This window comes from Emys orbicularis, chromosome 8 (assembly GCF_028017835.1).
Source record: "Emys orbicularis isolate rEmyOrb1 chromosome 8, rEmyOrb1.hap1, whole genome shotgun sequence".
NCBI classification, from domain to species: Eukaryota; Metazoa; Chordata; order Testudines; family Emydidae; genus Emys; species Emys orbicularis.
This window is the reverse complement of record NC_088690.1, coordinates 66,768,801-66,788,462: the sequence shown is the minus strand read 5'-3', so window position 1 is coordinate 66,788,462 and position 19,662 is coordinate 66,768,801. Positions and strand designations below refer to the sequence as shown.

Here is a 19,662-nt window from a genome sequence, read left to right as displayed (position 1 = left end):
CAGGGGTCACTGCACTGAGCTGGAAGGCAACAGCTAGTTAAGAACACCCAGAAACACAACACAGATGTCTAGGACAAGAGCCAACAGAGCTGCATTGATTTAATCTGCTGGGGAAAATTAGGAAGAAGATTATCATAGATTCTCAGCCTGGTAGGTGCACTAAGAACTGTGCTGGAGCCTAGCCAGGAAGCTGGGCCTTTTCTCAGGAAGAATGCATAATGTTTGCCAGTGCAGAGAGCCCAGATGTAACCTAATTGCAGGAAAGAGATCATGTGTTTCCGATAACCATAGTTTTGATTGCTATTTTATAGTTATTGTACAATCACATACCCTTATATGAGATGAACCTGTTGTATCCAATGTCCAAACAACTGCAGAATAACCTTACATGGATTAATGTGACACAGTCATGGAATATATTACATCATCCACACAAACATTTAGACTGTGTTCACCAAAAGCTCTAGACGGCTTGCTTGTAAGAGCATACTGCTTTGTTTAAAGGAAATACGCACACCCTGTCCCTCCACCCCAGCAAAATGGTCCATGACCTATAGGATGGTTTGCTACTAAGGATGTTCCATCACCCAAGAATACATCTATATTATGGGTCTGATCCAACACCTGTTGAAATCAAAGGGAGTGTTCCCATTGACAATAGATCAAGCCCTACAGAAGGATGAAATATTGGTTGTCCGGATTATCCTTGCAGTAGTTTAGTGCACACCCATTCACACGGTTCCCCTTTCAGCTGCGGTTGTACCAGTGCAGACGGGAATGCCCAAAGCACCTACCTCATAGTGCACTGCTCTGGTGCTTGAAGCACAAGCTTTGGGGGTAATTTCCAAATGATAAGCATGCTGCAGTCAGGCCAAATCTCTGCATCTGCAATACTTGTGACTTCCCATCCTCGCTGGGGTTAGCCCCTGGAGACGGCACCAGTTTGGCTAGACCTAATCCAAAGACCTGATCACAGGCATTGTGATCCATGCATCCAGCCAATGCTTGTGATGCTCCCAGGGTGGTTGATTTGGGCAGACAAATAGCCTTCACGGTGTTGCACATTAAAAACCTGCTCATGAAGGTTTGTTGCAGCACTCTTGTGCTAATGTATATCAATACTGAGGGAGGTGTAAGTACCGTAAGTAGAGGCATTACCCATGGGCTCAGCATAGCCAGGAACAGGACAAAGTTACAGAATAGCCATGATTCTGTGATGAAATGATGTGATCCAGTTCTAATTAGCTCTCACTCTAGCTTGACCACGTTATCGGGCTGGGTGCAGGAATCAGTGGGGGGACGGATGGTTCTATGGCTTGTTTTATGTAGGACGGCAGATTAGATTATCATAATGGTTCCTGCTTACTTTAAAATCAATGTGTTTATGATTTTGCTCACTGGGATTGCCTTGTATGATACACACACCATTCCTAGGGGGACACCTGCCATGCAGTGCTACTCCATGAATACAATAAACAATACAAACATGACAACAATAAAAGGTCCATGGGAATCTGCTTACATAGCGTCTCATAGAAAGAGATATTTAGGGGACTCTAAACAGGCTTAAATTATTGTGTGAATACTGCATGGAATTCTTTAACTGAGGTGCATTGGTAACACAGCAACCTCTCAAGGTTCCTTCAGTGACCCTACTGGGTGCCAATAGTTATGGAGTGCTGCCTCCTTAAATCCTTTTCTGTACACAGTCATATGGGCAAAACAGAAAAAGAATGGGTCAGGAATTGCTAGCTTCTGCTTATTTATTTATTGCATCCCTACAGATTCTATAATGGGCTCATGGATCCCCACTCCCCAACCTCTCAGAATTTAATGTTGGGTAATTAATGTTTGTAATGTGCTTTGAGAGCCTGAGATGAATGTGGCTATGCAGGTGTAAAATATTAATGTCACACATAGTTTGTAAAACATAAAATAAGGTAGAATTAAAATAATATAGCGCCTGAGCTGAAAGCATCCCATCACATTTCAGTCTACATCAGCAACTGAGTGAAACCCTTTAAAATAATATGTTTGGGGCCCAATCCTTAAGTGTGTAACTGCTCATGTGAGTAGTCCCATTGAAGTCAATAAGGTGACTCATGCAAGTAAAACTATGCATGTATTTAAGTGTTTGTGGGATCGGGCCCTTAGGTTTGAAACAATGAGAGACTGGTATTAAGTAACACTAGAGGGTGCCAGTGTCGCACCTGAACTCCCAAGGTTGGATCAACAGACGTCTTCATATCTCCGAGAGTTGTGCTGCAGCATACAAGCTGACTGTACACACAGCTATAGGAAGCAATCTCTCCCACGCGTTGATCCCTTTGGTTTTGTCACAGGCATGGAGTTCAAATTGAAATTTTAGTTGTGTATTTTCTTGTGTATTAAATTCTTTGGACAACTGTCCAAGTGCCTGGAGTGAGCAGAATGATTTGTTCCTATAACAAATCAGAATGAATCAATCAGATGCATACAAATCAATGAGTTCTCACAGTGCATCCTCCGTCTGGTCAGCCCGTTCCTGTCATAGAAAACCCAAGGAAAGGGTATAGTGGGGAAAAAAAATACAACCCTGAGCCTGCATTTTTTAACCAGGCAAAACTCCCAGGACTTGTAGCTGTGAGGAGACAGGGGGGGAACGAACGGGGCTGGGCTGGGCTGGGCTGGGCTGCCGGGATGCCTCCGCCCCGGGGCCGCCGCGAGATTGCACCAGCTGGGCAGCAGCCCAGACGCGACTGGCCAGGGGCTGGGTGCAGCGTGTGCGCTGCTGGGTCCCTGCAGCAGGCCCAGGCTCAGGGAGTTTGGGGGCGCCAGAGCCGCAGCCGCCGAGCTTGGCCATCGGCCGCTTCCTCCCCCCGCAGTAGTGGGAGCTGCAGCAGCGGCTGCTCCCAAGTCCCGCTGCCCGGGGGGGGAGAACAGCCGCCGCCTGGCCCCGCGGGCCGCCCCCCTACTCTCCCTACCGCCCGACTGAGTCCTGCCTGCGCTCAGGGCCAGGCCGGACTCTCACTCACCCTGGCCCCGCGCTTCCCCGCGTCTCCCGGGCTTCCCTCCACAAGCGCCGGAGGGAGGAGGAATGGCGAGCCCGGGGAAGAGGCGGGGATTCGGGGAGGGAGCCAATGGGGGAAGGAGGGGGCAGAGTCGGGGGGGGGCGCGAGCACTTCCGGGCTCCCGGAGTATTTGCTTGTTTGTCCAGTGTCCCAACCTAACATTGGTCGGGACGCGGGACAAACAAGGAAATATCGGGACAGTCCCGATAAAATCGGGACGTCTGGTCACCCTACCAGTTGCAGTGTAAAGTGGCTCCTCCTGGTGATAAAACACAAGGGAGGATGGCAACAATGTAGTGAGATGGTGCAGGAGCCTTGTTCTGCCCTGAGCATGGAGTGAATTCCCCCTCATACGAACATACTCATGGCAATAAAGCTCTTTGCTGCTTATGATTTGTTATTTACTATTCACCACCTGTATTTGTTATGCTCACTTCTACAAAAGTTTCAGTGATCCAGGCAGGGAGCAGAACCACCGTGTGACTGAGGTGATGACTCGCATGCCACAAATAACAAATAGCAAATGAGTAATAGTTTGCAAGCCCCTCAGAGATTAAAAATTGTTAGGCCAAGCCATTTGGCAAATGCAGGGTCACAAATACATCTACTGAGTGAATAGGAGAAAGGGCTAAATTCATCACATAATTTCTTTACAATGCATAGTCTGACCAGCTCCAATAACGAGGAATGTTTCAAAGGATTTAAAAAATTATTATTTAAAATTCTGATGAAAACAGCTTTTTGTTTGGATTTATTTGGATTTAAACAGTCACCTACAATGTCTGAAATTTGCAACATTTCATCAGTGTGTGGAAAACCTCCCCAACTGAAATATCCTACAGAATTTAATAAGGATGAAAGCAATGGGGATAGATAGGAATGGAACTGACATCTATAGAAAGAGCTCTGAAAACCTCAGTGAGTGTAAAGTGATGTAGTGCCATTGAAGATAATGGAGCTACACCAATTTACACTAGCTGGGGATCTGGCCCATATAATTTAATAGAAACTATCTGATAGTTGCCAACTCATGATTTTAGCATGAGTTCCATGATACTTGGTAATTTTCTTAAAGCCCTAGCTGCTGGAGTCAGGTGATCATGTGAGTAGTTCAGCTTTCTTTCTTTTTTTTAAATAAATTTCTAGCTCTCAGGATTGTGGAGAAAAGCTTAAAAATATGAACCCTAAAAGCTGAAAAACAGAAGGAAAATAAAAATTAATTCTTTTTAAAAATCTAATAATTTTCAGCCAATCTCATGATTTTTGGATGTTGGGGTTGGCATGCTGCTTCTTTTTTAACCACCTTATGGAATGTCATACCAGGAATAATAATTCACTATTCTATAGGCTACTTAAAAAAACTCCTATCACAAGGTTATCATTTTAAATTACAGTCTATAGAACCCGCCCATCAGAGCTGAAAGTGAAATTGACTAGGAATCAACATGAAACTGTCTTGACTGAAAGACTTATCAAAAGCAAACAAATAGCACAAATGGCTAACAATAAATTCAACCTTTTAACATGTTTTCCACTGTAGTAATCCATAGCTGCAGTAGTATTACAAGGACAGAATTTTTTTTTACATTATTATTTTTAACCCACAGTGTCCTTTTAAAAGATTAACTAAATACTTTTAAAATTACAATAGTTGAAAGGTCCCAAACCATGGCTCATTGTCTTCAGTGAGGTTTGGATCAGAATAAAATGTGTAGTCTTAAAAATTACAATTCAAGGAGGAGATCCTGCAGTCTTTACTCCGGCACTGAAGAGATTTGCATGAGTGATAGCTAGAGGAATGGGGGCCACATTTTAAAAGCAAAAGCTCCTAAGAGCTGACATCAAATCCGTGTGTTCCCTGCCCTCACACACAGCAGCGTCCGGTACTCCAGCTCTCTGCAGGCAGCCCACCATGCCCTGGGATACAGCTGTTCAGGCAAGGGCTGTCCCACAACGGGAAAGAGCGAGGAGGCGGTGGCTTGGGAGGAGAGAGGCACAGGGAGCGAGGGACCAGGAAATGAAAATGAAAGTGAAAGACACTCACACCCGCTCCGGATGACGAAACCAGCAAGCACCAGTTGCATTTGCATGTGTCAGAGCTCTGCTGCTTTCTAGATCGCAGCTGCAGACTCCGGTGGGTGCAGCATCACCAGAGCAGCAGGAAAACAAGCAACCCCCCCCCCCCCCCCACGCTGGCCCTGATTACAGGATAGCGCTGGGGGCCGGGCTGGAACCTGGGCCACAACAATGGGGAAATGGAGCTACCCAAGGGATAATCAGGCCTGTTAGCAAGAATGGAGCTGCTCCCTCCACAGCTGGAGACAAGGGCCTGCGGGCCCCGGCTACATCAGAAACAAGACCTGGCACTGCCAGTGGTTTTCAAACACAGCTCCTGGCTGGCCCCCTCCCCAGCTGAACTCCACTGGGTTGAAATGGCCTGTTTAGTCCCGGCTGAGCTGTGAGGCCTGCTCGCCTCCTGCTGTGCTGAGGTTTGTGTGTGTGGAAGGGGAGCTGAATGAACAAAGTTTTCAGGCACTGCACCAAACCCAGGTGCTCTTGGCAGGAAGAGCTTGTTGTTTCCCCAGTACCCCAGCCTCTGTGTCCGGTGGGGCTGTGGGTGGAAACGCTGGGGCCTGGGGAAGGAGAGAGTGTGCTAACTTTTTTGCAAATACTCCCAGGGTAGGGGGCAGTGTGGCCTAGTGGACAGAGCACTGGCCTGGGTTCTATTTCTGGCTCTGCCACTGGCTTGCTGGGTGACCTTGGCCCAAGTCACTTCCCTGCTCTGTGCCTCGGTTTTCCCATCTGTAAAATTGGGATAATGATGCTGACCTACTTTGCAAAGCATTTTAAAATCCACTGATGAAGCAGTGGTCAATGAGGGTCGGCATTATTAGCATAATTGAATCTGGTTCTATCCAGAAAACTCCCCAGCAGATCCAGCTATGAGCCAGAAGCCAAGGAGAGGCACAATGCCTGGGACTGCAATGCCCAGAGCTGCTTACATCTGTTGCATAAAGGGTCAGCATGCACTCCGTCCCATTGCCTGATAGCAGGAGCATCAAGGGGGGCTGGGCTGGGGTCCTCCCAGCCTGACTGGTCAGGCTTCCTTGGCTGCTGGTGGGAATGTCCCCTGCATCCTGGAGAGCTAGAAACTTAATCTTTTTTATAAAAAACCACAAAAGCTAAGGTTCTCATGTAATCACAGGATTCCAGGAGCTGGGGTTTAAGAGAAACACCAAATATCGTGAGACTTGCCATAAACAACACTGTGAAAAGCTCTTTCTCCCCTCACCGCACATCTGCAAGGAGAGCTGGAAAGTTCTCCCTGAATTTGTAGAGATTATTAATCTGTTTTTTTGTTTTGTTGCTTTTTAGACTCCAAAATCCCAGTGGATCGAAGTTGCAGCCACAGGTGTGTATTTGTTCATTATAACTGATTTTTTTTCAAGTTTCTATTTCATTTTTTCATTGAAACATCCCTCCCCCTGGAAAGAAATAAAATGGTGGAAAATTTCATCAAAAATAAATTGAAGAAAATGTGTGTGGAAAATAAATGATATTTTTCGCCGGCTCTGCCTCATGTTACCACATAAGTGGTAAGTGCCCAGAGACTCAGTCTCCTTGCTTCCTGTCACCCATCTGGCTCAGGTAAGACACAGCTTTAGATGGTAGGATGCTCAATGCTGAGTGCAGCATGTAAGTGTCCTGAACTGCTGCCCTGGGTTTTCCTCTCCAGGGCAGTGCAGGGCCTGATCTAAAGTCCACTGATGTCAATGGGAGTCTTTCCATTGACTGTGGTGGAATGATGGTCCAGAGGCAGGTCTTTAATGGTGAACTCCAGGACTAGAATCCCAAAAGCCAGCAATGCCAATCCTCGGTCACGGAAGAGAGAAACAGGAGACAATAAAGCTGTGTGCTTTTATTATCCTTTTAAATATTTATGCAAATGAATATGCAAATGAAGTAGTTTTCTTGAATGTGGGGTTTGCACTCCTCTGTTTTACATTCCCTGGTCCTTCAAATATGTTGCATCCATCCCCACCCTTTCCAGCTCTCCCCCTCGCTCTTCTGCTCTCTCTAGCTCTCCCTGTCGCTTTTGCTCTCTCTAGACCAGGGATTTTTGAACACAGAGGCGTAGCGAGCGCCCTCCGTACCCTCCGACCGGAGGGGGCCCCGCAAGGAAGGGGGCCCCTAAAAGTGGCAAAATAAATACCGCATTCCAGTTTCTGCATTGTAAGGGGCCCCGCCCGGACATATGTTCGGAGGGGGCCACGTTCGGAGGGGGCCATGTTCTTTGTTGCTACGGCCCTGTTTGAACATCAGGACAAGTCTTGTACAGGGCCCTACACATTGGGGCCCCAATCCCGACATGGCCCTCTGGATGTTACTGTAATATCCATATTCACTGCTGCTACTACATTTTCACAGTGTGAACCCCACCTTCACAGAGAGGGGCTAAGATTCTCATTCACACTGAGGCCATTTTATACCCCTCTGGAAGGCTCCTTTACACTGCCAGAGCAAGAAAAGGGCCATCGTGTTACTGAGAATCAAACCCAGAGCATCTTGTGGTCCTCTCCCATCACTTCCCTCCCATTTTAAGGCGCTTCATTTCATCTCTCCCCTTCATCAGATCTGTTCCTCTAACGTGGAAACAAGAAGAACCAGTGCCAAGCCAGCTGTCTGTGTGCCACAGAGCAAAGCTGCGGAGCCTTTGCCCTAGACCTTCCTCCCTCTCTGCATCCCTCTTCATTCCATCCCATTTCTAGTTCTCCCTATTTCCTTTGAGATTTCTCTACTCTCTTTGTTTCTTCCTATGCCCAAGCCACATAAAATCATCCTCTCCCAAGAGGGTTTGAGGGACTCACATCTCCATGGGTTTCTGTTTGCTTCTTCCACTCCAGATTACGTCCCCAAGGAGAAACGCATCAATATCTCTTGGAATCGGGGCACCATGAACGTCAGAAACCTCTCCATCCCGATCTACTGTGATGGTTTCTACCTGGTCTCCCTGAAGGGAACTATCAGGGCAATGTCCCAGAGGAATGCCTCACTGAGCCTTAAGGTGTACAAGCGGTCCGATGCGTCCATCTTGTGTGTGAAGGTCACAGAGGAGGTAGTAGATTTGGTGACAGTGTCCGAGATGCGGTTTAAGGATGAAGTCTACTTGGAGGCCAACAGAGATGCCAACTACAAAGATTTGACACTGGGCCTCTTCTTACTGACTCCTCGCTCACACTGCTTACCAGACGCATATAAAATGTAAAGTAATGCCCCTGTGATCAAATAAAACTGGGAATTGGAACCCAGCACCTAAACTCATGGGAGGGTTATGTCCAATAGGCTGTACATGTTCAAAAAACCTACCCTGGCCTGGCCTCTCAGGGGCTTGTGGTATGTCTGAGTGAGAGAGTTCTCATGCAAACAAGCCAATGTGCAAATGGTCTTTATACAGCACATGTCCTGTTCCTCTCTTTGGGGCTTACCACAGCTATTTTGTTAGCTGAAATGGGAGAAATGTACAGTGCCCTCAAGAAGAATGAAGAGGACGCCACTGAAAATTATCAATGCTTGCCTCAGAGTCAGCGGAATCCTGGATTCTCTATTTATTTGATAATATTTGTATATAATTGAAATGCTGTGTACATTTGCTGAAAACAGTCACTTCAATCAAGAAGGGACCTGGTTTGTCTTGAAGCCACCTGGGCAAGTTGGAGACTCCAGGGACCCACCACACAACCTTTGCCTCGTTGTGAAGGAAAAGATGAAGAGATGGCAGGCAAGGTGTCCCCTGCGGTGATCCAGATAAATGTGCTCTGAAAGACTCAGGAAATGAAAAAATAAAAGTGTTTGGAATTGAGAGAAGAAGGCTGGAATGGACCAGTGAGAGACTGTTAGGAATGGCTTTTAAAAAAGAAAGATACAAATTAAAATGCTGGCAGTGTCTAATAATCTGTAAACTCAGTGGCACCATATGTCATATGCACGCGTGCGTACGTGCGCGTACACACACACACATACACACCCCTGAAGCTCTTGGGTCAGGTGAGCCCATCTCTAATATGCACATTTACTCACAAATACACACAAAGATTTGGATATATGCCCTCAGTGACTCCATCATTTATTCAGACACTCATGCAGAGCCTGATCCCATACCCACTGAAGGCAAGAAGCAGACTGCTGTTGACTTTAATAGGCCCACGGTCCCTAATCTCTTTAGAGGTAGTGAATTTGGAAGACAAGGACAATCTTTCCAGGGGCTAAGTGTAGTATGTCAATTGGACACATACAGAAACCTGGCACAGAAATATAAAACAATTCCTTTATGGTGGGTTTGAAGTAACAATTTGTTTGCAGAGCAACTGACACAAAAGTGTGAAAAAAAATACATATTCCAGGCTTGATTCACATGCAGTGGGAAGGGGAAGAGGTAATCCGTACCTCCCAGGGACTGCTGTGCCAGAGGGGTAGAGCACAGTAGTTTTAGATCTATTCAATGAGCACAGTATTATTTTAGACATGGAGTGGGATAGACTTTCAGAGGTGCAAGTGGAAGTTAGGTGCCTACTGGCTTCCAGTAGCTGCCATTTGTGCCTTTGAAAGTGTAAGTTTAAAGTGTAAGTTTAAAGAGCCTGTGTGTTTATACCCGAGGTATGAAACTGAGCTTTCTGCATTATGGTTCCAGCCCAGCAATCTCTGCATGTGCTCGGCATTAGGCATGCGAGTGGTCCAGTTGACATCAATGGGATACTCATGTTTGAGGTTAGGCATGTGCATAAGTGCTTTGCTTGTCAGGGTTTGTACAAGCTCTTGCTCCTGTGTGCCCAGAGGTTAGGAATGGCTGCTGCAAACCTGGTAGGTGTGCATGAGGAAGCCCTCCTGGGATGCACCTTGGTGACTGTGCAAATCCTAGCATTCTTTGCTCACACATCCCGTGTGCAAGAAGAGGTTTCCCTCCTGCAGATTTCCTAAGGTGTCGAGCAGGGCAGGGCATTCTCATGGTGTCTAGCCAAATATTTCCAGCTATGGAATGAACACATGCTATTGCCTTAGTTGCAAGCCAGGAGAACTTTGAAGTCCTGGCAAGTGGAGCGCCTTCTCCCCCACCTTTCATCTTAATTAAAAAACAAACAAACAAACCCTAGGAAATTCCATTTAAGCAAGAACTGTTAAGAGAATGTTAAGACTGTATGGCTAATCACTGATATACAGTATCAGGGAATGCCACAGTTAATGTTACATGCACAACCTGAACCCAGCTCTCTTGCATGTATACCTATAACAATAAAGTCTTTAAACATCTGATCTCATACTATTTCTCAAATAATACTGCATATCATACACTTTTTCTACAACTTTAAATACACATTTGTAACATCTTCTAGTGCTTTGTGTACGCCAGACAACAGAGTTCATGTAATTCATTTGCATGAAAAGTATATACTAGATGGGACTTACCCAATGTAAGTATAGCAATATGGAGCAAAAGTGAAAATGAACTAGGGTATGTGTAAATATATGCTAATTAAATTCACAGCTAAGTTAATTTCATCCCTTGAATGGAAGTTTGGGTTGCTGGTTGAAAAGATAGTATATAGATGCTGACAAAACTACTAAAATACATTCTGTAGGAAGAAAGGACTGCACCTTGTAAAACCCCTACATCAATAAAGATACAGGCTGGGTTTTCAAAGCTGCCTAATGGGAGCTGGACCAGATTTCCCAATAAGTGTACTGGGAACAGGGCCTCCAAATCATTAAATGGGATTCAAAAGCTTTGCTACATTTTAGGGGACTGGAATGACAAATGAGTAGTGTAAATATAAAAAGAATGATGCGAATATTATGAGTAGGTAACGTATCTAAGTTTGTAGAAAAAACAGGATATATTGCATCATTTGAGAAATAGTATGTGATCTTTTAATTAGAGGAGGCATTATAATACAGTTGGGTTAGGGGGTAGAGTTATGATTGCATGTACAACTGACTGGAGTGCTTAGCTATGCAACCATAACATTTGCCTACCATTGCTTTTGTATGGGATGTGCTGTATATGCTGCACACAGGCACTGCAGTGAATGTAGAACTGACCCAGCCTCAGTCAATCCTCTCCTCCACTGACCCAACTCCTGCAAACCTCCCCCGGTGGGCTTTCTGTCCCTCTTCCCATCATGAAAGGCCATATGGCTCTATGAACTGCTAAAGCTCCCAGCCACTACAGGGTGCCAACCAAATCCAAATCCTCAGGGCAGGTTCCTGTGTAGAAGAGTCAGTTTTTTCAGCTTGGGTTTACAATGCAGTTCTCACCACCTTTGTCCTACAGGTGACACTGGCTAGTAAGCACTAGGCCAGTACATACACTAGCAAAGCAGAATGACCTTTCTCCTGCACAGCTCTCGGGCAGGTTCAGCTGTGCTAACCTCTGCCAGCCGGCTAGCTAGACAGTCATTCAGTCCCCAGGGAGACTTTTCATTTGTTACCTGAGCGGGGAGATCTTCATGCCCCTGTTGAGCTGTGAGGAGTCTCCTACTCTCAGAACCCCCTTCAGCCCTCCTGCTGTCCAGACAAGCACCCCAGTGGAACCCCCAGGGAGGCTGCTGCACTCCTCATCTCTCAGGATTCATAGCAGAGGCTGCTGAGGGTCAGGGCAGAGGGGTATCGTGGCTTTCCTCGTTCTTTCACCTCACAGATACTGTACCAGTTGCACTGTGCCTGGAGTCGGCTGCCAGCCCAATAGCCACCTGAGCATCTTATCTCATCTTGTCTCCTTCCTCAGAACTTGGGCCAAGTGAGAATGTGTTTCCATTACTGACAAATAATAAAACATTCCTCTGTCACCTGTTGGCTTGCATTTCCCTTTGTTGGGGGGAAGGGGGGATTAGAGGTGAATGGTCCTGGGTGGAGCAATGCTGGGGAGAATATACATTCTGCTGTATGTTTTCACACCTTGGTCCACACACGCTTTTTCACCAACCTGGCTCCCCAAGTGTGTGCAAACCAGAGTTTCCTACCGATACGTGTGGGCACAGCTGCAGCCTGCACACACGGGCGGATTTGTGTGAACTAGGCATCAACAAACGTGCACAGGCCTGTATGTGAATTTGCACCCAAATAATTCATAGCTTCATAAACTTTAAGGCCCAAAGGGTCATCTAATCTAACCTCCCGCATTGCACAGGCCAGAGAATGTCACTCAGTAATTCCAGCACTAAGCCCCATTCTTGCGGTTGAGCTAGAGTATATTTTGTAGAAAGAGACATCCAATCTTGAGTTAAAGATTTCATGATCCATCACGTCCCTTGCTAAACTATTCAATGGGCTAATTCCCCTCACTATTAAAAACATGCACTCTATTTCTAGCTGTAATATAGCTACCTCCAGATTCCAACCACTGGCTCTTGTTAGGCCTTTGCAAAATTAAAGAGTCCTGTACGATTAGAAATCATCTCCCGATGCAGGTACTTCCAGACCACGATCAAGTGACCTCTTAACCATTTCTTTGGAAACATAAATAGCTTGTGCCTCTTGTGTCCCTCAGGGTACAGCAGACTTCCAGACCTCGCATCACTCTTGTAGATTGTTTCTGAACCTCTTCTGATTTGCCAACATCCTTTCTGAAGTGCGGACACCAGAACAGGACACAGTATTCCAGTAACAATCTCGCCAGCCCTGTATATAGAGGTAGTATCACCTCCCAACTCCTACTTGATAGTCTCTTGCTTATGCATCCATCAATAGCCATAGACCTCTTAGCCATAGCAATGCACTAGTAGTGTATGGTCAGCTGGTTATCTACTGTTACCCCAAGTCCTTTCCTGAGCCACTGCTTTCCAGGATACAGTCAACCAAGTAATAACTGTTGACTGGGCTGCTATAGTCAAGCAGCATCAGCTTCTTCTATCACAGTTCCCACAATGGCCCTGGTTTACAGATCTACCCCAGCTGTATAGCTCAGCTGTCTTAGGGTCTGGCACAAGCCCTGTAGTTGGGTGGCAGTTACGACTGAGAGATGAAAGATGGGGTTGTGATTAAGGCATTGGGTTCGGATGGAGGAAATCTGGGTTTATTGCTGGCTCTACCATGGACTCCTTGGTGACTTTGGACAGCGCTCTCTTTATCTTCTTTGTCTGTTTCAACTTTAAGCGCTGCAGGGCAGGATCTATCTCTCACTCTGTGTTTGTACAGCACCTAGCACAATCTCAGTTGGGAGGGCCTCCAAGGCACTATGGTAATACAAATAATAATAAGTAATACTAATAATCAGAGGTTGTACCCTCTACCCCCTCCCCCGAAGTGACTACAGTACAGGGTCTGAGAGGGGCAAACTGCTGGCAGCCTGATCTGTTCCCATTGTTCCTGAAATTAGCTTCTGAATTAATCTGCTATTGTACTGTCAGTCATTCCAAGCGACATTGTCAGGGCACAGAGCTCCTAACAGAGGAGATGTTAGTCACATTACTTAATGCACCACTGGAGATGCCCAAATACTACAGTGATGTGCACAGTATAAGAACCTATATAGAATAGAATAGAATAGAATAGAATAGGGCTTTTGCTTTGTGTAGGGGTTGATTAGCCAGCCATTTCTAATCTTCCCTTTAGATGGCCTTTGCCCTTTAAAAAGTCATTTCCTTTTCTACTAGAAACTGTTACCAATCACAGTGGATGTGTTTGTGGTTTTCAAGGGCCACTTGTATTTCATCAGTGGTCATGAGTCATAGCCGTTGGGCAGCCCTTAGCAAAAGAGAGAGAGCTGAAGACTATTTAGTAAAGTGTAATCAATCCAGCCAGTGTAAACAGAAGCCAATCAAGATAACACAGTCAAATGGCAACTAAAGACTATCCCTACTAACCATGTTCAGGCATCTGAAGGGAGAAGAATTGTTTAATGTGGTGTAAAAGGACATAACCCTGCGGTGGCTGGGTTGGGGTGGATGGATGAAACAATTCATTACACCTTTTCCAACTCTGACTTCCACGGTTCTGAAATGAACCACCCACAATATCCAGGCCGGCATGGCAATTCTTTGAGTCACCAGCTTTCTCCAAATAATACAAATTATATTTGCGATAATTGATTCCAATGGCAGCAGGAGTGGGCCTGGAAGGTGCTTGCTTTTAATCTGTCATGGGAGTTATGGATTCCATGATTTAAAAGTAAATATCCCTGATGGTAGCTAGATTAACATTGAGTGCTGTTCAGTTAAACCTTGGGATGCAGAATAGAGGAGTTTAGCAATAACATAGCAAGGACCAATCTGTGAATTCCAGCATGAAAGAATTCTTGCAAGGATGATCAGGCATCTCTCTTCGCCAACGAAGAGCCTCAGAAGGGGGAAAATAAAGAGTGAGCATTTACTCACATGAGTAACACTATTGCCATTAGTGGGAGTAAGCGATGTTCAGCTCCAGCCTGCGGTACGTTCAGACCTATTCACAAGCAGTGCTAAGAAGTGAGTAAGTAAGGCTGATGCCCTTATTCACAAATCATAGTACTTAACACTAGACGTAATCCCACCGAAGTCACTGGAGCAGTGGCTATCCTGCAAGAGATGTGAGTGAATTGTAACCATTGGAAAGACACCGGAAAGTTAAGGGCCAGTTTGGCACAAGAACATATGGCTATAAACTGGCCATCAATAAGTTTAGACTTGAAATTCAACAAAGGGTTCTAACCATGACAGGAGTGATGTTCTGGAACAGCCTCCCTAGAGGTTAGTGGGGGCAAAAAATTGAACTTGTTTCAAGATCAGACTGGATAAGTTTATGGAGGGCCTACACTGGCATATGGCCCATCCATATCTGCTATTAGCAAGTCTCACCAACAGCCGGAGATGGGACACTAGATGGGGAGGACTCTGAGTTACTACAGAGAATTCTTTCCCAGGTGTCTGGTTGGTGGGTTTTGCCCACATGCTCAGGGTCTAAATGATCACCATATTTGGAGTTGGGAAGGAATTTTCCCAGGTCAGATTGGCAGAGACTACGGGGGGTTTTCACCTTCCTCTGCAGCATGGGGCACAGGTCACTTGCTGGTTTGAACTAGAGTAAATTGTGAATTCTCTGTAAATTGAAGCCTTTAAATCATGATTTGAGGACTTCAGTAACTCAGCCAGAGGTCAGGGGTCTATTACAAGAGTGGGTGGCCTGCCATGTGCAGGAGGTTAGACTAGATGATCACAATGGTCCCTTCTGACCTTACAGTCTCGGAGTCTATGGGCTGGGTAGACTCAATGAATCACAAATAATGCAATGGCTCCCAGCTCGTATGAGGTCACCACTCAGGAGGGAAAAGTGCTATGCTAAACTGCAGACATCTGTGAGCCAACAGACGCAGTGGGGAAAACAGGAAGCAACCCAATGTGAGTCTGCTGAGGTGCCAGAGGGTGTGGAGACAAAGACTAATCCTGAGACCAACCCTGCAGGGCTGCAGGTTGCCAGAGGAAGAAATGGATGGTAGAGACATAGTAGTGAGATCCATGTCCAGTTACCTGATGAAGAAACCACATTATCTCTGCAATGACTTGTTTACTTGAGTTCATGATAGAGCTGTAGCTCTGACTAGGCTGAGTAACCAGAGGCTTTGTGGGGCCTGGGCAAGAGCAAGTGGGGAGCCTCTTCCCACCCCTTCCGTCTGCAGTCCCGCCCCCGTTTTGCCCCTTCTCCCCATGGCCCCACCCCTTTCCACCCACAGTCTGCCCCATTCCACCACACACACACACGGCGGCTCTGCACAGGTGCAGGAACTAGGGGTGCAGAGGTGCTGCAGCACCCCCAGGTTTTACATTGGGCTTTGCTCCTGGCCCCATATCCAGGGTCCCGGCTGCTGACCCCGCACCCAGTACTCCACGCTTGCCCCCTGCTGTGGCCTCATGCCCAGCCTCAGCCCCCTTACTCTTGTCCACGTCCCCCCCTCCCAGAGCCATGGCCCTGCTCCCGGCCCCAGCTCTAGGGGGTGGCCGGGGCTCCACCTGCCTGGTGCTCCTGCTGGGGAGCGGGGTTTGGGTGCGGGGGCTCCTCCCTATTCAGCTCCGCCCACCTGGCACACCTGCTACGGAGCGAGGTCAGGGTATGGGGGGTGCCCATGTTTCCAGGGCCACCAATTGGCTGGAGCCCCTGAGCACTGGCACCGTTGGCCCAATGGCTAATCCGCCACTCTAGTAGCCTCTGGCATGTGGGTGCTTTGTGGCATTCGGAGTTAGTTCATTATTTGTTATTAATTTGTTTATAAAATGGGAGAGATGTAGTGTGATGAGTGGAACTGGAGAGAGAGGGTCAGATGGGTCCTAGTTTGGTGTGACACCCGGGCTGAGGCAAGCAAGCCTGATCTAGGCTGCTCCCGCTAAGCAGCAGATCCACAGATGTAACAGTGGCCTCTCAGCACATTTAGTATAGATCTCCTTCCTATAATGCTGCCGCACGGGAGTAAGGGTGTCCGAATCTGGCCCCAAGTAACTGTGTCTCATTAATTTTGCCTCTGGAGACCCATACTGTACAGAGCTGCACCAGGCCTTTGGCTCAGGGCCAGAGGTTCTTTCCTAGGAGTGAAAAAGTCCTAGTGGTGTGCAGATGTCACCCACCCACAAGTATTCTAGGAACCAAGGGCATAAAAGGCTCAGCCCCCCACCACCATCACTCAGCTCCTCTCCACCCGCATGGAAATGACTATTAACGTGTTCCAAAAAAAAAAAAAAAAAAGGCGGGGAGAGATTGGAGTGCATCTGCAGGGACTATGGCTGAGATTTTCAAAGCCATCCAGGGCATATAGACACAAACCTTCTATTCAAGTTAACACTACATTGAAATGAATGGGCGACATGACATGGGAGACACCTACATCCCCTAGATGGCTTTGAAAATTTCAACGAATATATTCCAGTAAATCCCATGACTTAGTAAGCAACCTTGCCTTGTCCTTCACCGACATCCTTCTGCAGATCCCCGCTGGATGGCGACGAACTAGCAGGGACAGTCCCCAGAGGAAAGCTGAACTACATCATTTGAAGGTCTAAGAACTTCTCTCCTCAAGTGAATCTTCAACCTAGCCTCTGAGTCAAGAGAATCGTGCTCAATAGGGATACAGATCCCAGTAGTGGCTCTGCAGAAATCATGAATAGATACAGGGCTGGACCATTGAAAGACTCCCATTGACTTCTATGGCTTTTGAAGCAGGTTCATATTGCATACACATGTAAATACTGTAATCACTTTGCCCTTAGTGGTGTGAGCCTTTACTCCTTCTGGTTCCAAGATTCCCACTAAGCTGTAGCAGGTTGTAAAGCACAATTAGCTCCATTTCAATAATTTTTGTGCTAAAATGGCTTGATTTCTTTCTGAAGCTCCTGGATAATCTAGGAGAGTTTTGAAAAGGTTTATCTCTATGCAAGTAAAAATGAAGTGCTCTTTATACGTCCAAGCCGTGCGACCTCCCCTCCCCTTGGAGGCCATGCAGCCCTCCGAAACATACTAGCAATGAGCCGTGCGCTCTACGGTCAAATTCAGCAACCACCACTGGGAGGAATCTTAGATGAGTCACAGCAACACTAGGGCTCTGTTCGGCTAATCACTGCATTGAGCCTGGCTGCTCGGGGCGGGGGTGGGGGAGGGGGGTGGGCACAAACTTTGGGCAAGATGCCAGAAAACTTTACTGCTCTTACACTGAGAGGAAGGAGGGTCCAGTGGCTGACGCTTTAGCCTGGGACCTAGCATGGGCTCAGCTCCCTGTTATGACACAGATTCCCTGTGTGACCCTGGACAAGCTTCTCTGTGCCTCAGTTACCCCTTTGTCAAGGGAGGATGCTAGCCCTGCCCTGCCTCCCAGGGGTGCTGTAAATACATCACAGAGTGGGAGGTGCTCACATACTATGGGAATGGAGGCCATTCAAGTACCTAAGCAAGATACATTGTGCCCTTGCAATGCGGCTCAATACAACTGCAGCTACTGCACTTCCCCAAATGACCACATCCTCCTAGTGTCCCCTAGGGAACAAGACACCCACAGAGGATGGTGAGGAGATGGGGCCATAGCCCGGTCCTCTTACGCACCAGCGAGCCACTGCAGCTGGGTACACAGGGTGGGGTTTGCTGCTTCCCCTGTAGGGACTTACCAGCGGACACAATCTGTGGGCTAGGGATTCAGCAGAGCTCCCCGGGCATGGCGTGGAGCCCGTTCATTTCCTGTATCTGCTCCTTCCTCTTCCACCCTCCCTCCTCCTCTAATGCAGCCACAGCATTGCATTGCACATAACGGCATTGCTTGGCTCTCTCAAGGCATTGGCCCTGATGCACAACCTGGAAGATTCCCTCCCCTACGGGAAGGCTCAGCGGCTGCAAATGGCAGACAAGCTCATGCTGGGCATCCCTCTCCACCAATAGCAAAACCTCCAGCTAGCTCTCAGAGTGGACATGCCCCGGCTTCGGGGAATTTTATATCACCATCCTGTTTCAGTGACTTTTTCATCCATGTCAAGTCTTGGAGCAAATGGAAAACCAGCAAGGGTGGAACTGGTTTCTTGTGTGTTGTTAGCAATCACTCACATTATTGGCTTTAAATAAGCAACATTCCTGCTGCTTTACTGGCAGTGCAGAGGGATGAGTTTGCTTTACCTTTGAAAGAAGGTTTGAACAGTATTTCTGCTAACTCATTTGACACCATGACCAAGGCAGTATTAGCAAGGTGTTTCCCTCTCTCTGTGTGAGGAGCCAGAGCCTCAACCAGCGCAAATCAGCACAGGTCCGTTTACACTGGTCGAGAACCTGACCCTGAACGTGCTAGTGTAAAGCTTGCCTACATCCAGACAGTCAGACTATTCAGTCTGCTGCAGTTCATCAGGGGCTGCTGGAAGGAGTGGAGTGAAAATGGTCCCCTCCTTATGTCTGTGCTTCTATTCACACAAGCACAGAGCGGTGTCCTGTGAGGTTCCTGCTGCTGGGTCACTGGGGGCATATTTCAGGGATTTCCCTACATCTACACCTCCCCTGAATTTCCCCAACACCCCCACAGTGGTCAACTAGTTACATGCAGTGTTGCCAGTGTAGTCACTGGTTGGAAATTTGAATTGAAATCAAAACATTAATACACACTTCAAAAGCATATATAGTATATGATAAAATATGTGTACCTGAAAAAGCATAATAGGTTTGAAAAGTATGAACAAAGACTAGCTTCCTCACACAGCTGTTGTATTTTCTGACAATGTAAGTCCATTCATTTTGGCGATGTTGGCCAACCTAATAATTTCAAATTATGATTTGTAAACAAGGTCTGAATGAGCTCTCCCCTGACAGCTAATGATGAGCTGGGGGGCTGCAGGACCAGACTATATTTACGTGAACACACCTATTCTGCCCAGGCAGGACTGGCTCCAGGGTTTTTGCCGCCCCAAGCAGCGGAAAAAAAAAAAAAAAGCTGTGATTGCAATTGCGATCGGCGGCACTCCAGCGGCAGCTCCACCGCGCCGCTTTCTTCTTCGGCGGGAATTCAGCAGCAGGTGCTTCCCTCCAAGCGGGACCCCCCGCCGAATTGTCACCGAACAGCCCGACGTGCTGCCCCTTCCCCTTGGCCACCCCAAGCACCTGCTTGCTGGGGTGGTGCCTGGAGCCGGCCCTG

General features: G+C 47.1%; 1 protein-coding gene across 1 annotated transcript; it reads left to right on the top strand.

The window, feature by feature from the left end:
* The first annotated feature begins 5,136 nt into the window (after positions 1-5,136).
* On the top strand, positions 5,137-8,970 carry TNFSF4 (TNF superfamily member 4). The gene is made up of 3 exons (XM_065410002.1): positions 5,137-5,184; positions 6,426-6,462; positions 7,955-8,970. The coding sequence occupies exon 3, from the start codon at positions 8,005-8,007 to the stop codon at positions 8,314-8,316; it is 312 nt and encodes a 103-aa protein (XP_065266074.1). The 5' UTR covers positions 5,137-5,184; positions 6,426-6,462; positions 7,955-8,004; the 3' UTR covers positions 8,317-8,970.
* Positions 8,971-19,662: the final 10,692 nt, after the last annotated feature.

Coding starts and splice junctions, on each gene's coding strand:
- TNFSF4 (XM_065410002.1), top strand. CDS start 8,005: ATGAACGTCAGAAACCTCTCCATCCCGATCTACTGTGATGGTTTCTAC.